Source organism: Rattus norvegicus, chromosome 8 (assembly GCF_021556685.1).
Source record: "Rattus norvegicus strain SHRSP/BbbUtx chromosome 8, alternate assembly SHRSP_T2T, whole genome shotgun sequence".
Classification (NCBI taxonomy): domain Eukaryota; kingdom Metazoa; phylum Chordata; class Mammalia; order Rodentia; family Muridae; genus Rattus; species Rattus norvegicus.
Genome location: NC_141541.1, coordinates 65,191,950 through 65,215,535, shown reverse-complemented (window position 1 = coordinate 65,215,535; position 23,586 = coordinate 65,191,950). Strand labels below are relative to the sequence as shown.

The following is a 23,586-nucleotide window of genomic DNA, read 5'->3' as shown; positions in this document are numbered from 1 at the left end:
ACCGCACGCGCGCCGGCCCCGCCTCTGATCGGCGGGACTAGGGCCCGCCCCTCCGTGCGCACCGGGACTACGCTCTCCTCCCCCTCCCGCACTGAGTGCGGCTCCGCTCCGCCCCCCACAGCCACGCACGGGAAGCCGAGGTCAGCCCCCCCGAAAAACACACGCCCTCCAGTCCCGGGTTACCCGCCACCCAGCTGCTGGGCAGACCGCGACGCGGCGTGCTCTCACCGCAAAAGCTCCAGCCACTCAGCCTGCGCGTCGCTCCCGGCGTGAGCCTCGCACCCAGCACGGAGGCCCCGGAACGGCGCGGGCACAGGCCCGCAAGAGCGGACTGGCAACCTCCTTTGCGCCTACGAAGCGGTCACAGGCCTGGGTGTCCAGACTGGGAAGGAGGGAGGGAGGGAGGGAAACTCTAAGGGGGGAAGGGGAGGGGGGAAGATGGAGAAACCGTCTCTGCCGCCTCTACCGCCGCGGCCGCTTCTCTGTTACCCGGGAAATCCCGCCCACTCTCCCGGCCCGCCCCGCCGAGGGAAGGCTTAACCTCGCTCCGCCACGGGATATATTACCCATCCGTCAATGGTTTAGCCAATCACCGTGCCGCAAAGGCCTATTCCCGCCCTCTTCCCTCGCTGGGAGGGGAGAGCAAGCCGCTCACCTTCTCCACGCCCCTATTGGCGGGGAGAGTCCCTAACTCAACCCCGCCTATTGGAGACTGATTGCCGAATCCCTCCTCCAGGCTCCAATACTATTGGAGGAAGAAGGGTACCTCGTCACATCTCATTGGAGAGTCTCACATATCCCTCCCCATACCGCCCCAGCCACAGGCCTAACAAATCGGCTCCCGCCTCCGCCGGTTCCCGCATTGGAAGACTACCTTTGCTTCTCTCATAGCCCCAGGAAGGTAAGTAACCAATGTGGGGTAAAAATGTCCTTAAGTGAGGCCGACTCCACCCACTACACTGCTGGGCCAGGCTCCGCCCCCAAAGATCTGATTGGACTATCTTGGCGCCGGTAGGAGCCGCCATTGGACACGGCGCCGGTCCAGGAAGGAGACCATTCCGCCCTGCGCGAGGATGCTGAACCTTAGCAGTCCTTTTGTGGAATGTTTACACTGGAGACTGAAGCTCAGCGTTCCAAGGCCGGGACCGGAGATGGCGCGCAGCGCAGCGGTCGAAACCGGAGGCTTTGAGATTTGAAAAGGAAAAGGCAGTAGTATTACCACCATTGGAGGATTAACCAAAACAATGACAGAAAGCCTCGTCCTTCCTACCCACTTATTTTTACACTTTCACGGTCTTCTAAACACAGCCATCTGGAGCACTCAGCAGCTACTTTCAGCAAGCCGACTCCAAAATTAATGTCTGGAGCTCTAATCTGATACAAAAAACCCAGATATTACTAGCCAGTCGCCAGAGCCGGCTGCATACTGTGACACTGGGACAACCAGAATCCGCAGCCCTCAGGGGGCGGAGATAACCCAGCGGAGGCCTTTAAATGTCACCGCCTGGGCAAGCCTCCGGAAGGCGGAGCATGAGAGAAAAAAAAATGTATTCCAGGTCGGCCGGGTAGATCCAGGGACATTTTAAACTGGAGGAAGGGATGCAGAAAAGCTCACACAGACCACTGTATAAATAAACCTTGAGTGTGCATTCACATTCAGATAACGAGTAAAAATTCCAGATTGTGTGAAGGATATGGTCTTAAAAACGACTGTTCAAAGGGAAGAGCCTGTAATCGCAACTATCCTCGATAGGGCAGGAATAGTGTCTCCTAGGCCAGCCCCTTCAAAAAAAAAATGTGAGGGGTATCCATGGCCTCCTTGGCAGAATGAGTTAATGGCGGTCTCTAAGCCTTCTTGGTAGGTAACAATGCCTAAACATATAAAGTGCTTTGAGATACCTAATTCCTTTCATTTATTCACTAATAAGGCGTAGGACCGATGCCGACCTTGCTTTGGGGAGCCTTTTGCTGCGCCGTGTGAGGTTAGGCGGGGTTAGTCTTCCCGCGCTCTAGAGCAAAGGGAAAAAAATCCTCCCTAGAGTCGAATGTCCCCAAGAGATACAACACCGGGAACCGTTTCGTAAATCCAGTGCTGCTCTCCTGTAATCCTACGGAGACAGCCATAAACAAGTGTTGGCAACAGGTGGGTCTCAGTCCTAGGATGGCTTCACGCCGTGAGGCCATAGTAAAGAGTTGTGAACTCCAAGAGTGGCCGACAGGTGGGAGCAGCCACACCGGTCAGCCACACCGGTAACAAGCCAAGCCCTGTTCCAGGACAGGGCTTTAAAAATAAGAAAAAACAAAACAAAACAAACAAAAAAAAAACCAGCTAAATCGTCCCAGGCTGAAGTAGCACTCCAAAACTGACAGATGCCTATCCTTAACTGAACTGCCTTACCCACCAGACGGGGTACCTACCACATAATGTACAGCACTCCCACCATGGTATCAACGAATACCCCCGAATCCTTGCTAGAAACAGGCCTCCCGGACTTCCCTTGACTGCAGAGACCGAGGTTTCGTAGATCTTGCCTAAGGTTCCATCTCTAGGTTGTCATAATCTTAGATTCCGCCGACTAAGGATCACGATTGCCTTGCACAAGGAATTAAGGATGCGGCCAACATCCAAGCTTTCTCAAACTTAAATTTAAGGAAGTCAAGGGGCATAGAGAAAGGCAGCAAAAGTTGACCGGGAGGAGGTTAGAACTCATTCCCTCCCCTCCGTGCAGCAGCCCGGGAGCTACACTTTCTGGAGCAACAGCGCAATTGTGGAGCTTCACCTCGAGGGCTAGCAGATCTTTAGACTCGGAAGAATCTTTGTGTGCCTCCAAGGCTTTCCCCGCCCCCCTAAATAAGGGCGCGGAGCCTGAGACTTCCGGGCGGGAGGGAAGTTGATGGGAGCTAGAAGGGCCTCAACCATGTGCCGAGCGCGCTCATGAGAAAGGGGGGGAGGGAGCCGGAGGACGTCCCCTCCTAGCTTGTCCCAGAAGGGGAAGGCCTATCCAATTGGCCAATCAAAAGCAGGGGCGGGGGCTTGTACCTCAAGTAAGCCCCAGGAATCCTCCCTCCGCCCTTCGAAGAAAAAAAATTTTTAGCAACTTAAACTCCAGTCCAACCTCCGGATAGGCGGAGCTCTAAAGAATATCATCCAATGCATACACAAGAAGGGAAAGAGGGACTCGAATTTAACCAGTGAAAGACAAGAGAAGGCGGAGCCTCTGGAGAGCCCGAAGTGGGTGGAAGAGGAAATGTCCCCGCCCCTCTCGGGTCCCCTCCAGGCCGGTTGCACAAGCTCCCTGCAGGAGATAGTAAACAGTCTTGGCCAGGCTACGGAGGCAGAGATGGCCGCGCACTTGGAGGACTGGCCCTGAGCCTCCCCTCCCCGCCAGCACCGCCACTGCCCGCAATTTGCTTCGGCGCCCCGCCTCTCCGCCCGCAGCCGCCATCCGGCTGACAGGCGCGCCCCTCCCCGCCCGCTGATGCATTTCCTTTTCCCTATTCCAAGCGTGGAGTCTGTTTTCCCAGTTTCCGACCTTCACTGCCCCTTTCAGGCCACCCCCTCGTGAGCGCGCGCGCATACAAGGCTGCCCCCACCCCGTACGCGGCCCAGTGGCACGCAGCGGCACCTCGCGGAAGAGGGAGCCCCGGCTGCACACTACTCAGGGCGGGAGGGGAGGGAGGGGGAGCAGTAGCCGCCGCCGTGAGGTGGGCGGGGAAGGAGGCAGCTCCATGTTTGCGAGGGGATCAGCTGGGGCCGCGAATTGAATCTGCCGAGTTCCTAGAGCTTTTCCTACACTCAGCAAGCGCTCCACGTCAGATCGCAGCCTAGCCCACACTGGCGCCGAATACTTGCTAAATTGCCGTGGTTCAGGAGTTCGTACACACCGGCGGCTCCCATGCTAGTGGCTGGAACCTCTCCGGCTCCTAGCAAATACAGCATTGCCCCCGCCCCCAGAGTCCTTAACAACCGCGAGCCCACAGTGCCCCCGCCTCCCCAGAGCGCGCCCACGACCCTCCAAGTTTGCCGGCAGAAACAAACGCTCAGGGCGGCTGCTGCACTCGCCTAGCGTGATTAGCGGAGAAAGACCGCGGGGCCCGGCTTGCTCCTAAACTCCAGCGGTCGACCAACTCCGGACACCTTGAGCTCGGTGGGTTCGACTAACCAGGCTGCGGCCGCCGCCCCCTGCCGAGGCCGCTCGCCGCGATCAGGGCCCTTTTCCCTCTTTTTCTTCTTTATAATATTTTAAAAAATATTTTTAAAGCATTACAAGAGCAGTTGGTTTTCTGTCGGCCCATTCCCCAGTGAGCTGCCGGGACCTGCCGAAACCGACTGCTTAGTAAAATAAATTGGGCGGCGCAGCCGGCGCAAGGGCGACCCAGGCCAGGCCAGCCCCCTCCCCACCGCTCCAGCCGGGCTTGGAAACACACTACGAGCGGGCGGCGCCAAGCGCTCTCCTTCCTGGCCTGCCCCTAGCCTACCTCGGCCACAGGACTCTGAGCTTCCCCGTAGCTCTGTCTTGGGGACCGCGGCACCCACACAGATTTAAGTCAACCAAAGCAAGCAGCCAAAGAACTAGCCCCCCAAAATACCGAAATTGGGGAGACCAAATTAAAAGCAGCTGTTTAACATACCTCCGGAACCAGGCGAGGAGTCCTGAATGGGAGGGAACGCCCCCCACTAGCCATTGGCTTTCCTGCGTATACGTCAGTCCCACTGGTTCCGCCTCCTCTTTCTCTCCCCGCCCCTTCCCCTTCATTGATCGCCCCTTGCCTACACAAAAATAAAAATAAATAATTAAACTATCCACGAGTAAGAGTCGCATCCAAAGCAGAGGCTCTTACTTTTCCCACACCGCCACTTAAGAGTTTTTCGAGGACTTCAGACTAGGCCTTTTGGAATTCGGAGTTCCTCAGGGTGGAAGCTAAAGGAGGTGCATCTTAACTACCTGGCCCCAGTTTCCTTCACGCACACAACCTATTTGGAGCTGGGTCAGGATAAACCTGTAACAATCTGTGGCCTTACCACTTGGACACATCAGATTTCAGAAGCTAAGCAGGGTCCGCCCTGGTTAGCACTTGGTTGGATTAGAGGTAAGTAGCGATTGGCTGCAACGTCTAGACTTTCCTGGCTGTTTGGCTTGAACGTGTGTCCAGTCTACATTGTTAGGTGCCTTTCAGCTATGAAATCCCAAAGCCTGGAAAACTGGCACTTGTCTGAGCCGCTGTGGGGTGTAAACCAGATATTTCACTTTGTCTACTATCTAGTGCAATTTTAAACTGGCTGGAATATTCTCGCTACCCTCCAAATTCAGAGAGTTGCTGCAGGAAGTAAGGAAAAGCCTTCCCTTCTCCCTCCCCTGGCGCGCTCTCGCGCTCGCATTCTCTCTCTCTCTCTCTCTCTCTCTCTCTCTCTCTCTCTCTCTCTCTCTCTCTCTCTCTCTCTCTCTCTCTCTCTCCTCTCTCTCCTCTCTCTCTCTCTCTCTCTCTCTCTCTCTCTCTCTCTCTCTCTCTCTCTCTCTCTCTCTCTCTCTCTCTCTGTGTGTGTGTACGTAGATCCACAGTCATTCCAATGTAGGTAACTCCATTAAGCTAGCAGCTGAATTCTACAAGAAGTCTGAACAAAGGGTGCCAACAAGCAACATGGGAGGCATAGAGGCTGTTGTACTGGTGAATTTACAGGCAACAAAGTGCACTTGGGTTGGGGGATAGATTGGGAAAAGCAATGGTAAATCTTCCCCCTCTTGGTCACCTAACCCAGAAGTCTTATAATAGCCCACAGATGAAGCTCTTACCCACTTCATTTGCTATTTATCAATAACATACTTGTTCAAAAGAGCTGAGCAGAGAGCACACAGTGTGAACAAGAAACTGTTTTTGTTGTTGTTGTGTCCGTTTGTTTTGTTTTGGAGACAGGATGTCATGTAGCCCAGACTGATCTCAAACTCATAGCAAAGGACATTTTCTCCTGCTTCAACCCTTACCCTACCCCCGCCCCCAAGTACTTGGATTATAGCGGTGCACAACCACATCGGTTTTACGTGGTTCTGGAAATCCAATCCAGTACTTCATACGTGCTAGGCAAGCACTCCACTCTTCCAATTGAGTTACAGCCCAACCCCCCAGAACCACGTGTGTTGGAGGTCATTGAAGAAAGGTTTGGGTATCAGGTAGGATATGAACAGGAAAGGATCCTCTGCCAGCTGGAAGACTGTTCCAACCCCCCAGTTATTTAATAGAAAATAATACGTCGCTTGATATGGTGATACATGCCTGTCATCTCATCAGTCGGGAGGCAAAGGGAATAAGACCTTGTGAGTCTGAAGCCAGCCTAGGCTACATAGTGGATCTCATCTCCTTTAAAGAGAATTATATGTGAGAAAATACCAAGGAAGAGGAGGTAGCTGGCTCCGTGTAGGTAATTAAAGAGGCAGCCAATGGCCTTCTGTGGTTTACTAGAGGAAAGAGGGTTGGTACAGCCAGTGTTGTGCTCAGGTAAATCTCTTCCTAGTTAGGGCTTCCGTTCCCAGAAGAGGGAGAGCATGGGTATACAGAAAGGGTCCTTAAAGATAATGTAAGGATCCTTCCCTGACTGGAACCCCCGTGGGAGGCTGCCACGAGGAGACAGGGCCGGCAGTAAGTATGGAGTTAGGAAGGACAATGGTCATTCCAGCTGGTACACAGGAACTAGAATGTCAGTAGCTGGAACTTTGTACTGGGAAAGGCCAGGAGACGAGGACAGTGGGTTCAGTATGAGGCCTGACAGCACCGTGAAAGTCAGTGTTCATCCTCCCTAGGATGAGGATCAACTTTTAGCTGAAGGCATAAACAGAACAGTGTTCATCAGTTGAACACAGTAGTACTACAGAGAGAACACTGGTCAGAAATGCTGAGTCCCATTTATGTTGGCTCCTATTTAGTCCATCCTCATCTGTGGCTCAGCCTTCTCTAAGGATAATAATTCTTTCCCTATTATAATTCAATACAATTATTACCTAATAAAGTTTCTGAATCTCAGTGGAGGTCAGAAGCCTAGGCATTTGACTATTACCTGAACAGCAAGTGGCATGCTGTAGTTAGTTACTTACTTTGTATGCGCATACATGTGTGTGAATGCACACACATGCATGTGTACCAATGTATGCACCCATGGAGTATTATGTGCACCAATGCGTTATTTGAGGGATGTCAAGCGTTCTGCCACCAACTCCTACCTTATTCCCTTGAGACAAGGTCTTTCCTGAATCTGGAGCTAGGCTTTTGGTCAGCAAGTTCTAGTAATCCTCCTGCCTCCCCATCTGCTACTCCCCAGCTCTTGGGTTACAGGTATGTATGTAAAAAACCATACTGGGCTTTTTACATGGAAGCTGGAAAGTTTAATTTGGGTCCTCATGCTTGAGCAACAAGAACTCTTATCCGTTCAGCTATGTCTCCACTCTCATTATGGAGAAAGATACGGCTGACACTTACGCCCTTCTGAACACTCTCTAGATTGAGATCTTAAGGACAACCACTATACTAATTCAACTTTGGGGTCTCAGTATTCGTGCAGTCAAGGGGCACTGGGGGAACCCAGTAACTGTTTCTCAGTGTTATGTGGACACTGAATATTTCTCACTTGCCAACTAGTGAAGGTACAATTGAGTGGATCTGGAGGAGTGTCCTCCTTGGAAAAACCACATGTCTGTGTGTGAACTACCCTGCAAGTCTTAAGACAATGGAGGGGCTTACCTATATGAAGTAGCCAAGCTAACTGTATCTAAGTCCAAATCCTGAAATTGTTCCTTCTCCCATATGCTGTTTCTGCATACACTCAGGCTATGATCCAAGTCGAAGCCTTTGGAGAAAATACCCTGCCTTCCCTTCTGAAGCACAAACCATACCTACCTAATTCTGACAGCAGTTTGTGATCAGATCTAGAAAAAGTGTACTCAAAGAAACAAGATTAGTCTACCAGCCACACACAGACACTGGTCTTTAACTCACAGTAGACTTGAAACTGTCACCCCAGAACCTTCCGTCTATTTCATGAACATAAGATATGCACACCCCCATCCACAAAAAGGAACTCACTCACAGATCAGAGTGTCTCTGGCCCATCTTCTCTTCCCCATGGCTGGAGGTAAAAGCTTCTAAGTCAAACTCAGGTCTTCATTTTGTGTGGCAAAAACTTTACTGAGCTATCTCTCAACCCCTTCCCTACCAACACACTTTTTTTTTTTTTTTTTGGTTCTTTTTTTTTTGGTTCTTTTTTTTTTCGGAGCTGGGGACTGAACCCAGGGCCTTGCGCTTCCTAGGCAAGCACTCTACCACTGAGCTAAATCCCCAACCCAACACACCTTTTTTTAAGACAGGGTTTCACATACACCGGGCTGACCTGGAGTTCATGACCTTGCCCGGGCCTCCTGAGTCCCCAATAGTACTAATGCAAATGTGAACACTGTGCTTAGTTAGCTCTTGTTAACTTTTACAAAAATTTGAAGCAGGATCTTGCTGGTTACCTCATGGACTTTGAGCCCCCTTTGCTTGTGATCTTCCTGCCTTAAGATTCAGTTAGGGATTTTACTCAGTGACTGCTGACAGAGCAGATCACCACCCCCAGCTCAGCACTCTCCAGGAGATTGAGCTCTCCACCCTGACTCCTAGGCTTCGAGGGTTTTGGACAAGCTCTCTCAAAACCCCAGACTGGCCTAGAACTAGACAAAGATGACCTTGAACTTTTGATCCTTCTGCCTATTCCCTAGATTCAAGCTAGGAGGAAGGCAACCCTCAGAACTATTGATCGGAATGTTTGACCACTTCCTAGCTAGACTATTTAAGCAAATTGTTTTTCTGTTGATTAGTAAGATTCTGTACTACATTGGACTTCCAGAAATTTTAAAATAAGTATGCCTAGCATACAGTTAGGAATCCTTCACTTTTTCGTCCTTTCTCAAAGCTACTAAATTTAAATGCAAAGTCCCTGGTGTTGCAGACCTCAAAGAAGAAATTCTAATCTCTAGCTAACTACCTGTCCTCAATGAGATAAACTGCATTATTTCCTATTGGAAAGTTAGAACTTTTTTTAGTGGGTTTGAAGAATGAGGTTACAGTACCTGGAAAATGTCTTCTCACTGAGCACTAGTTGACCCCTCAGGGCCACTACTATTCTAAATCAGGAAAACAGATGTAAAAATAGTATATTCCCCTGGTTTATCTGGCATTGTTTTACAGATCAGTGGTAATTTTAATAACAGATTCTCCTATTCAAATAAAATCTGAATGAGAAGCCTACTATGGGGGGTGTAGTTTGGGTTGAGTGGAGGCGGCCTGAGCCCTGTCCACGGTCCTCCCACTCAAGCCTCCTCCCAGAAGCCCCTGTAGGGTATGTGCTTAAGTCAGGAAAGCCACGAAGAAACTCTACAAGATGAAATTGTTGACCTTTGCTCTGCTCTGCGTCTGGCTGGACTTAAAGGTTTTAAAACAAAACTCTGCAGTAGCTTAGAAAACCACTAGACTTCAATATGGTATACAAGTACAGGGAAGTCAGTCTAAAGTGAAGGGGTCTTTAGTGACTCTAGTCATCAAGTCTGGGTAGCCATCAGAACATATTAACTACTTTAAATGGTTAAGAAGTTACCATAGCTCCCACCCTGTACCTATCTTCCCTAGTGAGATTCTACTGGAGTTAGGTAGGATCTCCAAAGCCTTAGCCTAATGACAAGTCTATCTGAACTAGGAGGAAGGCATTATGATAGCTATGGCTAAAAGTACTGGGAGATTAAACAACATCCCAAGTGCGAGACTCCTTTTTGTAGAGAAAACCTCAGACTCCTCTGCTTAGGGAAGCACAGTGCAAAATCCTGTTTGAGGGCTAAGCCTGACCTCCGGGCTGGTGGACCTTCTACTCCTACCTAACTGTGGCCAGTGGACTGATACCCAGGTCCAAGACATAAGGCATAAATTAGGAGTCTTGGGATGCTTGCTAAATTAATTTTTTAGTTCTCAAACATGTGTTGGGCCATTGAGAGCAATAGAGAAGACAAAGACTGAATGGAGGATACCTCTGAGGTACTGTCTTTCGTTTTCCTCCTCTACTTCCTCTTTTGTTTCATTTGGGTTTTTGAGACAGGGTCTCTCTGTGTAACCCTACCTGTCCTGGAACTTGCTAGGTAAACCAAACCAACTTCGAACTCATAGAGTTGCATGTGCCTCTGCTTCCTGGTGTTAGGATTAAGGATCTATACTACCATACTTGGCCCTAAACCTAGTTTCCATCCAACTTGGGGGCCAAGTAGAAAAGACTTGAGGAAATGTTAAGGAAATAGCAACAGTCTGGGGAAAAAAAAGAGCCTTTGAAAATGGGAAATTGGGGAGCTAAAGCAGGAGCTAATCCAGCCTAAGGAAGGGCCTGAGAATTCCAACAAGCTAGATTTAGGGTCAGTGGACCCATAATATATGCTTGTTTAATGAAGGAGGCTAGGACTTGGTTGAGTTGGATAGGTTAAAACCTCACAACCACTAAAGACCTCAGTCATTCTAGCAAAATCTTTGCGTCTACACCACCTTAGCCTCGCAGCTCACCTCCCTCAGGGCACACTAATAATCAAGCCCGCTGCCCAGAGACTCATCTTTTTATGAGCAAGGGCCAGTTCTCCCTGGGATCCTGACACCACATAGTCCACCTGCTGCAAACACCTCAGCCTCCTCCATCCCCACAATCTTATACTTGCCATTGACTAATACATTATAACAGATACTGGCAATGGCAGGTCTCCTAGACTGAAGATGCCAGGGGATCTGTTCACAGATGTTCTAGCTGCAGGAAAGAACAGAAAACAAAAAAATTATCCTTTGTTCCTGAAGAATTAGAAACTATAGGAGTGTGTGAGTGTGTGAGTTGTGTGTGTTGTGTGTATGTGTACTGGGTGTGTGTGTGTTGTGTGTGTGTGTGTGTGTGTGTGTGTGTGTAGGGGGGAGAGTCCAATCTGAAGCAGAAGTCTTCGTTGTACCACAATATTCTTCATTCACTAAGCACTTTTTCCTTAGTTTTATTCGCTCTCATGTGATAACCCTCACATCTTGAACGTTCTGAGCTTCTCCTCCTTTGACCCCTTTCATGCCTATTACCAAGTCAGGTGTGTTACACACTCCTTGAATCTTTTGGGAGGCAGGCAACGACGGATTTGAGTTCCATGGTCTACATAAGAAACCCTGTCTCAAACAACCAACCTCAAATTCAAAAGCCCTACGACAGGTAGGCCCACACTGGCAAAAGCTACAACAGCCAGGTATGGTGACAAGTCTCTGTTGTAGTCCCAGCTACATAGGAAGTTCAGACAATGGGATCACTTGAGCCCAGAAATTTGAGACCAATGTAGGTAACTTGGTGAGACTCAGTCTAAAAAGAACAGGCACAATTGTACACATCTGTGATCTCAGCACTCAGAAGGCTGAGCCAGGAAGACTTTTATAATTTCTTAGGAAATGAAATAAAAAATAAATAAATAAGGGCAGGGGAGACGGCTCAATGGGTGAAGACACTAGCCTAGCAAATCTGACCACCTCAGTTTGATCCCTGAAACCTAAGGAAAATGCAGCCTGCATCTGTAACCCAGCACTCCTATGGGAGATATGAGAGGTAGAGAAAGGAGACAGCCTAGAAGTCAACCAGTCAAGTGGCTTAGAAAATGCAGCACGGCAGACATTTCCACAACATGGTGAAAGGCAAGAATGGACTCTCAAAAGTTATCCTCTGACCAGCACATGTACCACGGCAGACAAGTACTAAATAACTTTTGAAAAATTAAAGAATTTAGCTGGGCAGTGGTAGTACATGCCTTTAATTCCAGCTTTTAATTCACTTATGAGGCAGAGGCAAGCAGATTCCTATGAATTCAAAGCTAGCCTGGTACACAGATCAAGTTCCAAGACTGCTAGGCCTTTGTAGAGAAACGCTGTAGAAAAACCAATGAATAAATAATAAAAAACTTAAAAGCCACCAAAATTTAAAAAAAAATTAAACTGGGGTTGGGGATTTAGCTCAGTGGTAGAGCGCTTGCCTAGGAAGCGCAAGGCCCTGGGTTCGGTCCCCAGCTCCAAAAAAAAAACCAAAAAAAAAAAAAAAAAATTAAACTAATAAAGATAGCACTGCATAATAACAGTTGGGGAAAAACTATGGAATCCTTTTTTTTCTCAGGGTTTTATTGAATGTTCAGGAAATATCTTTGGCTGTGCCCAGAACTGAAGATATGAGTTAAATAACCATTTGAATGCCTGGGTCATCCTGTATTCACTCAACCACAAGTGGGTTGGCCCAGGAATTTGTACTGAGGAACTGGTGCACAACTTTGAATTGAGCAATTTACAGGGCAAAGGTACAGCATGTTTGGACAAGTAACAATCCTGAATTACCTCTTCCAGGCTCTTTAAAATCGTTAATGCTGTTTCCTGTGTATTTCACCAACCGTAAGTATTTCTGGAATCTAATTTCAAATTTCATCTCTCTGACTTCAAATTTCAGAGATTCTGTCTTAATTTTTCTTTCTTCTTCAGACAGTGTCTCATATAGCCCAGGCTGGGCTCCTACTACTGGTATAGCCTAATTGGTCTTGAACTCCTGATCCTCCTGTCCCTTCCTTTCCAATACTGAGATCACAGTCACATTCTACCGCGTCTGACAGATTAGTCTTTGTGTAAGGTAAGAACATAAAGAAAAAATGTTTTGGCAGACGAGGAAACAGGTCCTTAGGTTCTCTGGGATACAGGTCCACAGCCATAGCAAGTTAAGTATCTGGTATTTCAAATGTTTTCTTCTATCAGTACCTAGTTTCAAGTAGGTGTTGATAGTGAATGAGCTTATTATATTTATAGAGTTTTCTGAACAGGACCTAGAATGTGAATTTCCATTCAATGTTTGCTATTATTGTTATTTACAACACCCTAATATTTGCATATTGCAGGCAAAGCCAGCTCATCACTGGCTAACAGGTAGAATGTGAAGAGTATTCCTATGGGGCCAGTGTTGGTTGCTGTCTGAGAGAAACAGCAGGGCAGTATTATGGGGTTTCTCTGGAAGCATGAACCCTCTGAAACAATGCAAACCTGAGGATAGAGCATGAGATCCCCATCTAGGAGAGTGTCACCAATCCTGTCGTCTCTCTAGTCTACTACAAGGAACAAGGGCTCCTTGTCAGTGGAACACAGCTCAATGTTAGTTTACCTAAGCTGGGAGAAGCAGCCCCTGGGAGACTGAGATAGAATTGCTACAAGTTCAAGGGCAGCTTAGGCTACATGGTAAGGTCCTGTCTCAAACAAACAAACAAACAAACAAACAAACAAAACTTACACAAACAAAAGAAAATCATGAACCATCCTAGAATTTCAAAACTAATTATACTCTAAAAAGAGAACAGCAGCAACAAGAGTCCTAAGAGTTTCCAAAGCTAAGCTGCAGTCCGTTTCTGATGCTACCAAGTCTGCAGACTTGCTAAGCAGATCAACTTGGGTTACAGTTTTAGAGCAAATCACTGGTGAGGCCCCGGCCTCACCTTTCTCATTTATACAGAATTAGGTGAAAAATGCCCAGTATGGGGGCACATGTTTGTAATTCCAGCACTGGAGAAATGGGAGACAGATGTAGAAAGGGCAGAGGATTTCATTAGAACTGTGCAGTTTCCATGAAGTGACATAAGAGACAAAGCACTTGGCACTCAGCTCCTTACAGCAAACACAGCCTGCATAAACAGGTGCCACTCAGAACTGAGTTTCAGATACTGAAGTTCTGGATCTCCTCCACCCCATGCCTCCCCATCTTTCCAGAACCAACTCCTGGACTCCCTCCTCACCTTCCCAACCGCAGACTGTTAAATTGATGAAACTAAAAGGGTTTAATCATTTTGGTATATTTATAGGTAAATACAAAACTGTACCACTATAAGATATTGAATATGAACATTACAATTATTTACTGAATCTGACTCAGTCCATTGATGTTAAATACAAAGTGAAATGATTGTAAAAAATAAGAATATACACATTCAAAGATCTTATTACAGTATAAAATTATTGAGCTCTGACCAGCTGCCAACCTCATCTTCTGGAGTAAGGGAAGATTTAGGGGTTCTATAAGGTTTTGTGGGAACACAGTGTTGGGAACTCTTGATTCGATTCCTGGCGAATCAGACTGGGGAAAGGCAGGAACAAGTTGTATGGGCAGGGGACCAGGGATTACAAGGAACAGCCTCATCCAGCCTAAGGAGTATGCTTTATAATGACACAGACCATCCAGTTTGAGGTCTAGGATCTGGCAGGCTAGCAGGCAGGGAGAGCTGGGCATCTCAGTAGACAAGGAAGAGTTGCATAAAGAAAGGTATCTTCCAACACAAGAAAGAGAGGCCCGGGTTTGTCCTCCCAAGAAGGGAATTTCATGGCAGGTTCCTCTTGTTCACTCTGGGCTCGCCTTTATTCCTCTTAAAACTTCGTACCGATTACTGTGGGCTCTGGCAGCTCTGTAAATTCATTTCTAGCCTTGGTCCCCCATTGCTGGGGTCTTAAGACAGAGTCTGGAATCACAGTGGAGGTCTGTTCCCCAAATCAGCAAAGAAAACAGAGGATTTGTTAGATGAAGGACACCCATGCTAAAATGAACCAGTGTTACCGTAAGTCAGTATGTTTGGCTCCAACAGGCATAGACTCCAGAGGGAAAGATATCATTAAGGAAGAGGGCCTGTGGCCCAGGAAAAAAAGTATGTGTTGTCTTCTGTCACTCTGCTGTCTGACAACATGAGAGCCATGATCCCCAACCCCAGCCAGTCCAGAATAATCAGCAGGGTCCAAGAAGCAAGGAATGCTGAACTGCAACATAAAGCCCCAGAAACTTCTACAAAGAGTATCTGTGTGTATATGTATTTATAGTATACGGTCATAATTATCACATACAGTATATATTATGTACACACATACATATGGTTCCATACACGTAAGTGCACATACGTACACACACACACACACACACACACACACACACACAGAATGACAGAAAAGACTGGAATACACGCCCTATGTATAAACGTGCTTGGCACTCGGGACATTCTCTAGAATATGTAACTTGGTCAAGCTTTCTGGGTAGGAAGGTGAATGCTCACCAAACCTCCCTGTCAAATCATAGCAAAGGGAAGGAGATGTCCAGAAGAATGGCATTGGGAGATGGGGGTTGGGGGAGGGGGTCCTTCCCCACTTACCTCAGGGACCCTGGCAAAAATCAATAGCCACAATTTGGTTTTGATAAGGCACACTTTGATAGCAGGTGCTAGGAATTAAGAACATATTGCTGCTGGCCCTTTCTAGTGGCAAGTTCACCACATTTATCTAGCCAAAGGGAAAGGCTGCCTTGCGTGCACATGTGCGCTGGGAGACACAAGAAAGAGGTTGATCCATGGCTTCAGCATAACTGATGGCAGCCTATAGGCTCAGCAGTGTCCAGGGTAGTTTAAGGAAGGCTGACCAGCAAGTGGAAACTTGTGAAACAGTTATTGACCATCCATGGCCAACAGGCTGTGACCAGAGGGAACCATGCCTTCCCTCTCTGCAAACTCCAGAATGGCCTTGTAGCAAAAGTAGTACTGCTCAGGGGTCTGGATACTGAAGGCCCTCTGGGTCCTCATTCGTGACACTGTCTGGAACACATTAAGGGTGCCAAGCTCCTCCAGCTGTGCCAGGCAGATGTCCAGTGAGCAGAAGGTACCTGAAGAAGGAAGGAAATAACATGAATGTACCTCTCCTGTCTCCGTCCTTTTACCAAATCGCCATGCAAGACTGGGTACAGGAATTCAAGGGCACAGGGCCTAATGGCCAGAGGACTTAAGCCTAAAAGGATTTGGAAGGAGTGTCACAGGGCATGCTAAAGGCCAGAGAAATGAGGGTCTCCTGTCTCTCAGGACATACACGAGGGTAATAGAAGAATAAGTAGGAGGTAACACAGAGGAAGAACGCGCTGCTTCTTCAATACCAGACAGTGCAGCTGTACTTCTACACCCAGTTTCTAGAGCATCTAACACAACTCTCTAGAGAGCTAACACAAATACAGTTTTGACTATTCCCCAAAAGAGACCTCTGCACTAGTAAAGCCCACACAATGAAGGACACAGAAGCCAAGCAAGGTAGCACAAACTTATACTCCCATCATTTGGGAGGCTAAAACAAGAGGATTGCTGGAAATTCCAGATCAGATTGGACTTCATAGTAAGACCTGGTCTCAAAAACACTCACAACAACAAAGGGGTGCGGGGTGGGGAGGACAAGACCAGCACAGGGTGAAGAAGCCTCTAAGAGAGGGCCAGCTAATCTCTCGGGGGACCACAATCATGGTGATGACAGAGTTCACAAAGTTCAAAGAAGACCATGATGAAAAACCCCAAGAACTTGGTTTATAAAGCATACATTTTGGTAAGAAGCATCTCCAGCATAAGGAATACAAAAGGACCTTAAAAAATGATTGTCATAGCAGTTTGCCACCAAGGGAACGAATGAGTTCTTTCTCTAATCACAGACATGCCCTAAGCATTTAGTTCCTCCTCTCCACCCTTACTGCCTCTGGACACATCACCAGTCTAAGAGGCACAGTACCTGTCCTGCCAATGCCGGCACTGCAATGGACCACAATGGGTGGCTCAGGACACTGCCCTTTGGAGCGTGCTCCCAGGCTGCCTACGGCCATGCTCTGCTGGCTTCTGACCACTCTCAGGAAGTCAATGAGGGAAGCAGCTGAGGAAGGGACACCATAGTCTGGCCAGCTTAGGAACTGGAAGTGGGTTACCTGGCGTTTCTGCCGCTCCTTATATGAAAAAGAAGAGAGAGTTAATGCCACCATTCCTGTCTACTCTGCCTACCCTTGGCTTGCCAAATTCTTAAGACCTTAGAGGATCCTGTCTGCCGCTGTCAACTTTCTTCACAATTGCTTTTCTACTTAAAACCCAAAGGAACAGCTACATGGTGGGGAAGGCAAATTGCTATATTATAGCATCCACATTTCTTGTTTATTATTGTCATTATTAAATTATTATTGTATTATTGTTTTATTATTAAAAACAAGTCAAAAAATTAGCCAGAGAAGTGGTCCTCGGCAGGGAAGAACACAACGATTAGTCCAGTGCCAAACAGTCAGCTCTAGAACATAATACAAGCAATTAAATGGATACAACAGATTATATTTACAAATAAATATATACATGTGAAAATATATATATGTTATAACAATTAGGAGAAATAGAGATTATACATTTGAAAGAGCAATTTGGAGGGAAAAAAAGGAAAGGGAAAAATGTTACAATTAAATGATAATATAAAAGAAAAAAATCTTCCTTAAAAAAATATATTGCAGGCTGGAGAGATGGCTCAGTGGTTAAGAGCACCGACTGTTCTTCCAGAGGTCCTGAGTTCAAATCCCAGAAACCACATGGAAGCTCACAACCATCTGTAATGAGATCTGATGCCCTTTTCTGGTGTGTCTGAAGATAGCTACAATATATATAATAAATAAATAAACCTTTAAAAAATATATATATATATTGCCAGGCATGGTGGGGCACACCTCTACACCACAGAATTCAGGAAGCAGAAGCAGGCAGATGGATCTCTATGAGTTTGAGCTGAGTCTGGTCTATCTATATAGTGAGATCCAGGTCAGCCAAGGTTATATACTAAGAGACACTGTCTCAAAATAAGACAGTAACATATTTATTTCTTAGTGACTTATTTCATTTGTGAGTGCCTATACATCTATGTTCATGAGTGCACATGCATTTGTATACATACAGGCTAGAGAAAAATATCAGGTGTCCTCCTCCAACACATGCCACTTATTCTTTTGAAGCAGGGTCTCTCCCTGAACTTGGAGCCAGGTATCTTCAACTACGCCATAGCCAGAAAGTCTAGAGTCTCTTGCTCTACCTCCATCAGATCTGATGGCAAGCATGAATGAGACCCCCAGCTGGATGCATGGGTGCTACAATCTGAACTCTCATCCTCATGACTGAGTAGCAAGTACTCTAACAGCTGAACCATCATCTCTCCAGTCCCTTACTGTAGTTTTTCTGAGACAAGATCTGTATTGTGTAGTCCAAGCTACTTTCCAGCTTGTAACCCCGCCTCAGGCTCCCACGGAAGGGTAGTAAGCATGGCTTAGCATCCAGACTCCCAATGTTGGCATTTTCATATCTCTTCAATGCCATTCTTTTTTTTTTTTCTATTTATTTTTTGTATGTGATTACACTGTAGCTATCCTCAGACACACCAGAAGACAGCATCAGATCCCATTACAGATGGTTGTGAGCCACCATGTGGTTTCTGGGAATTGAACTCAGGACCTCTGGAAGAACAGTCAGTATTCTTAACTGCTGAGCCATCTCTCCAGCCCCTTAATGCCACTCTTTTACTGAGATAATAACTCTATTAGTTCTGAGTTGAGTATTTTATTTTTAAAAGGGAGTTATGGGAAGTGACTCTACTTGGAGCTTACTATGTAGACCAGGCTGGCCTTGAACTCATAGAGATCAACTTCTCTGTCTGGAGTGTTGGGATTAAAGGTGGGCACTACATAACTGGCCTCTCAGTTGAGCATCTTGATCTTGTTTTCAGGAAAAACAAGAGTTGTTTATTACCTCCGTAAAATCCTGCCTATTCCCTCTAGACATTTTCTTTTTTGTTTGTTTGTTTTACTGAGACAAGGACTCACTATGTAGCCCTGGATGGCCTTGGACTCACTACATAGACCGGGCTGACCTTGACCTCATAGATATCTACCTCTTCTTGCTGAGTGCTGAGGTTAAAGGTAGGCCTTCAGTGAGAATCTCTTTAAAGGAGCTTCCCTAATTTCAAAAGAGTGAGAAAATAGAAACCTGCATTTACCTCTGTGTTGTGAATTTCTAGAGTTGTTTTCTTATAATGGTTCATGTTCTCCACTCCTAGATTAGTCACCGTGAGGAAGCCAAATTGGATCCGGGAGTCTTTTTCTAAAGGCCAGTACTGGCCACATTTTCTCCTGCCGCCTTCCTCAAAGCTGAAGACATAGAGAGCAAGTTAAGCCTTCACTCTTCAACCAGCTGTAAGCTGCTTCCCACCACAAACTGCTGAGTTTATAGCAATGTGATCTGCACTGCTCCTGCAGCCACTGATACTTGGCAGAAAAAGGATATCTCTTCATTCTACACAGGCGTTAAAACAGCTACTGTTCTTACATGTATACATTTAGCAGACATGTATTGTACATTCACTGTATCATCTGGACTCTTTCCTGATAACCTGGTTGTATTTCTCACACATAGTAGCAAAAACACAGGGAGGCCTAGACTTTAGCCGCTGCTCAGTTTTTTTCCACAGAGGGCCCTGGGCTGACACACGAATGGAAAAGACACAATTCCTGTATGTAACTAAGTCCACATACTTCATCTCACCACTTTTGAGTGGCCTCAGAGAACAATGAGGTAGTACTTCTCCCAACTACAGATAGCTACTGACAATATCTGAGGAAGGGAACTAAGCAAACATCTTCTTCCCCATCTGAAATAGGTTATAATAATGATGATACTAATAAAATATGAAATTCCTGAAATTTGGCAATAAAACAACCCTTTATTCAGAACTTCCTGCCTTATGTTTCAACCCTCTTTTTTCTGTTCCCTTACAGGTAGAGATGTGAATGAACAGAATAGCAGTCAGAAGAAGAAGGAAATGAAGGGCTAAGGGAACTGGCAATTCAGCAGCCAGGAAGGCACCCTTCCTCTTCAGACAAGAGGCAGCTTAAAGGTAAGCTGCTGGCATTTGGTGGGTGGAGGGGCTTGAACTAGCCCTAGGTCCCTACAGTTATGGATTACATATCTATCTCAAGGCTAACACCATCCCCACCGTGTCCTAGTGTGCTAACTACAGATGTGGCATGGCTTTCCTAATCATTCAAGCTTAGGGTCAGGGAATCTATGGATATAAGACTAACTCACCGGGTGGTCATGACAATCACCAAAACTTTTTGCTCCCAAACCATGAGCCAGAAGTCACGATAGGTGTTCTCCAAAGGACCTGGAATGAAAGGAGAGGAAGGAGAGCAGGCCTTTAGAAGCAGGTCTCTCTTTCTAAACTTGTCCTTTAAATAGTTACCTCTGAAGCACAGACTGAAACAGGATCTTATACAGACTCAGACTCACTGTCGTCCAATAGAACCTTGAACTCCTGTTCCTCAGTTCTCCACCTCCCAAGTACTATGATTACAAGTATTCACATGAGCCCTGTCTTGTCTCTCCTTATTCAGGGAGGTCCTCAAACACACTGTACCATCTCCGTATGGGTGAGTATTAAAAACAGAATGACAGGATTGGAGAGATGGCTCAGCAGTTGAAAACTCATACTGCTCTTGCAGAAGACCTAAATTCAGCTCCCAGCACCTACATCAGGTATCTCACAACAGCCTGCAACTCCAGCTTCATGGGATCCAATGCCCCTTTCTGGCATTCACACGCACGTACGTACACACACACACACACACACACACACACACACACACACACACACACACACACACGGTTAAGACTACCTGCTGCTCTTTCTAAGGAACTGGATTCAATTCTAAGCACACACACACACACACACACACACACACACACACACACACACACACACACACACGGTTAAGACTACCTGCTGCTCTTTCTAAGGAACTGGATTCAATTCTAAGCACCCACATGGAAGCTAAGAGCTTTTATAACTCTAGTTCCAGAAGACCTAATGCCCTCTTCTGGTCACTGTGGACACTGCGTGCATGTACTGTCGCAGGCAAAACACCTATACACACAAAATAAAAATAAAAATTTAAAGATAAATAAAATGACTCTGTACCAAAAATAAAAGGAAAGAGAATGTTCAGATTTTAAAGATGTCCAGGTGAGCCACATGTAGGAACATTGTTAAAGACCCTCTCAGAACCTGAACCACAGAGCCTTGACAACCATATCTATGGTAACAGTGTCAAGTCTATGCCCACCCATCTCTCTTTCTACCTCACTAGCCCTCAGCCTCATAATACATTGACTACTAAACCAGGCTACTTCTGTGTCCCACTGTCTCAAATCCCTTAGGACAGAGACCTAGTCTTGTTCAAAATCTTTTCACTTACTTATATATTTACCTTCCCTCACTCCCTTTTTCTTTTGTGAGACGGGATCTTACTGTATAATTCAGACAGGCCTCAAACTTGTGATTCAAATTATAGGCATGTGCCACCATGCCAAGTTTTCTTTCTCAATTTTCTTATCTCTAATAATAGGACTTCCAGTATTCTTGGTTAAAATTATTATCATCACTGCTGGTTTTGTTTATAAGTGTTGGGGTGTGATGTGATGAGCAGGCCTGCCACAGTGTACATGTGGCTTTGACAGGACCTGAATGCTAAGAACTTATATTTTAGGTTTGTTTTCTTCTTCCACCTTACATGGTGCAGGAGATTTGACTCAGGCCACTAGACCTGTAACACTAGCACTTTTACTGTGCAAGTCATCTCAGTATTTTTAAATCATTTACTCTTTTAAAAAACTGGAGTCACTTGGTGGGGGGAGTGACATATGCCTTTAATCCCAGCACTTGGGAGGCAGGTGGATATCTGTGAGTTTGAGGCCAACCAGGGCTACACATAGAAGCCCTGTGTGGAGGGAAAGGTGGTGGGGGAGATAGTCTAGGATAACAACAGCACACTCACACTACAGAGGGGACAAGTGGACAGCCACCGGTGGTGATAGATGCTTTTAATCGTAGTACTTGGGAGGCAGAGGCAGAGGCAGAGGCAGATGGACCTCTGAGTTCCATTACAGCCAGGGCTACACAGAGAAACCCTATCTCAAAAAAACAAAACGGAAAAAGAAAAAAAGGTGGTCAACTTTAACACACCCATTTCCATCGTCTCCCAGAAGTTATCAAGGAAAATCTAGTAATTGTTTGCCCTTAAAGTATCTTTCCTACACCTGCCCTTTCCCCTGTTTTTTATATGGGGTTCCAGTGCAGTAAGGAATTTATCATTTTTTTGGTCTAAGTTACTACCACCATTCTAATGTATTTTTCTAAGTATTTCTTTCCCCTTACAGTTTAATACTAAAAAAGGACAATACAGACACACTGTATCTCTCTGACTCTGTTCCATTCATTATACTGTCTCCCTCACCTTGTAATACCACTCCATTTTTAAAGACTTATTTTAGTTTTGTGTATGTGTGTGTTTGGATGTAGGCGTACATGGCAGATGTGTGTGGGCACCTGCAGAGGTCAGACTTGCTGGGCCTAGGGTTACAAGCATTATAAGCCTCCCCATATGGTCACTGGGAACTGAACCCTGGTCCTCTGGAAGAGGGGTAAATGCTAAGTCATCTCTCCCAGCCTTCTATTTTTAAGTGCCCAGTCTTCCTCTAGACTCTCTTTGATCGGGACACAGGAAGGACTTTTTCTTCCCTAAGCCCTGGATGGCACAGCTGGTCCTAAATACTTCAACCATTTAATTTATAGCATATTACATCAGACAGTAAAGAAAATCCACACTTCAGTAAACAGATATGGAGGATAAATGCCATTTTCGAAATTGTCTGTTATAATTAGAACCTGCACTATGATGAGTACTTTGCGACAAATGTCTTTGTAACAACTCCTCGGGATGATATTTTGTTTTCCCAGTGTTTTTCCCTATTTTCAGAGAAACAGGGTAATATCACAGGTCAATTTAGACTAGAAAGCCCAATGGTTCCAAGGTTTGTGTCAACTAATATTTTGTATGTGAACGAATGAGAGAATGTACACATGTATGAATAGCTACTCACCTATACATGTGGAATCAATGGTTAATGCCCAGTGTCGCCTTTTGGCTGCCACCCACCTCGTTTTGCATTTCATGGTATTTTTGTTTTGTTTAGTTTCAAGATGGAGTCTCTCACTAGGACCTGGTATCTGCCTATTAGCTGTACTGGATAGACCCTGAGCTCCAGGGATCCTCCTATCTCTGCCTCCCTAGTGCTGGGATAACAAGTGCCTAACACTAGCACCCACAGGAGGGCTCACCACCATCTGGTTCCAGGGGATTTGACACTGTCTTCTAGCACTCATGGTCAGTGCATGCATGCATGCAGGGAAAACACTTCTACATACAAAACAAAAATAAATAAATAAAAATTTAAAAACAAAAATAAAGACAAGAAGTAGGAAGAGTGACAGCCTACTCTGCAAAGATAGGCTCCATCACAACAAAGATAGACAGACAGACAGATGGACAGGCAGATACAGAAAGATAGAATAAAGGATCTTATTTCAGAGAGGGAGAAATGGCTCAGTGGTTAAGAACACTAGCTGTTCTTTCAGAGGATCCAGATTCAGTTCCTGGAACCCATATAGTAGTTCACAACCACTCTAATCCCAGAGGATCTGATGCCCTCTTCTGACTTCTGTAGGCAATGCGTATATGTGGTACACAGACTTTAATGCAGGCAAAATACCTATACACATAAAATAATAATAAGAAAATTAAGATGATTTTATCTCAAGATAGGTAAGAGGCAGTATAGCTTAGTGGTAGAGCTCGTGCTTAGC

The 23,586-nt window shown here is 46.1% G+C and overlaps 2 protein-coding genes and 3 long non-coding RNA genes across 22 annotated transcripts in view; 3 read left to right on the top strand and 2 right to left on the bottom strand.

Annotated features, from left to right (window-relative positions):
* Nucleotides 1–4,660, bottom strand: part of Sin3a (SIN3 transcription regulator family member A) — a 54,815-nt gene extending 50,155 nt beyond the window's left edge. For 5 of the 12 annotated variants that reach the window (XM_087562766.1, XM_087562758.1, XM_087562765.1 and 2 more), the window contains exon 1: nt 229–501. The gene's annotated coding sequence lies outside the window, so the exon portion shown is untranslated. 12 annotated transcript variants of the gene reach the window in all.
* Nucleotides 28–1,903, top strand: LOC120094171 (uncharacterized). The gene is made up of 3 exons (XR_015627706.1): nt 28–140; nt 737–901; nt 1,016–1,903. It is a non-coding gene; the product is annotated as an uncharacterized LOC120094171 (long non-coding RNA).
* Nucleotides 4,661–4,778: 118 nt separating the features above from the next.
* Nucleotides 4,779–15,580, top strand: LOC148004149 (uncharacterized). Its single transcript, XR_015627712.1, has 2 exons — nt 4,779–5,091; nt 12,400–15,580. It is a non-coding gene; the product is annotated as an uncharacterized LOC148004149 (long non-coding RNA).
* The window catches only part of Ptpn9 (protein tyrosine phosphatase, non-receptor type 9), an 81,178-nt gene continuing 71,456 nt past the window's right edge, over nt 13,865–23,586 (bottom strand). For 3 of the 7 annotated variants that reach the window (XM_087560684.1, XM_087560685.1, XM_087560688.1), the window contains 4 exons: nt 19,971–20,049; nt 18,883–19,033; nt 16,603–16,810; nt 13,865–15,721 (listed from right to left, as the gene is read on the bottom strand). In XM_087560684.1, the coding sequence (XP_087416810.1) occupies nt 15,507–15,721; nt 16,603–16,810; nt 18,883–19,033; nt 19,971–20,049 (653 nt within the window). In that variant the 3' untranslated portion in view covers nt 13,865–15,506. 7 annotated transcript variants of the gene reach the window in all.
* Nucleotides 18,943–20,818, top strand: LOC102553607 (uncharacterized). Its single transcript, XR_015627710.1, has 3 exons — nt 18,943–19,078; nt 19,661–19,779; nt 20,279–20,818. It is a non-coding gene; the product is annotated as an uncharacterized LOC102553607 (long non-coding RNA).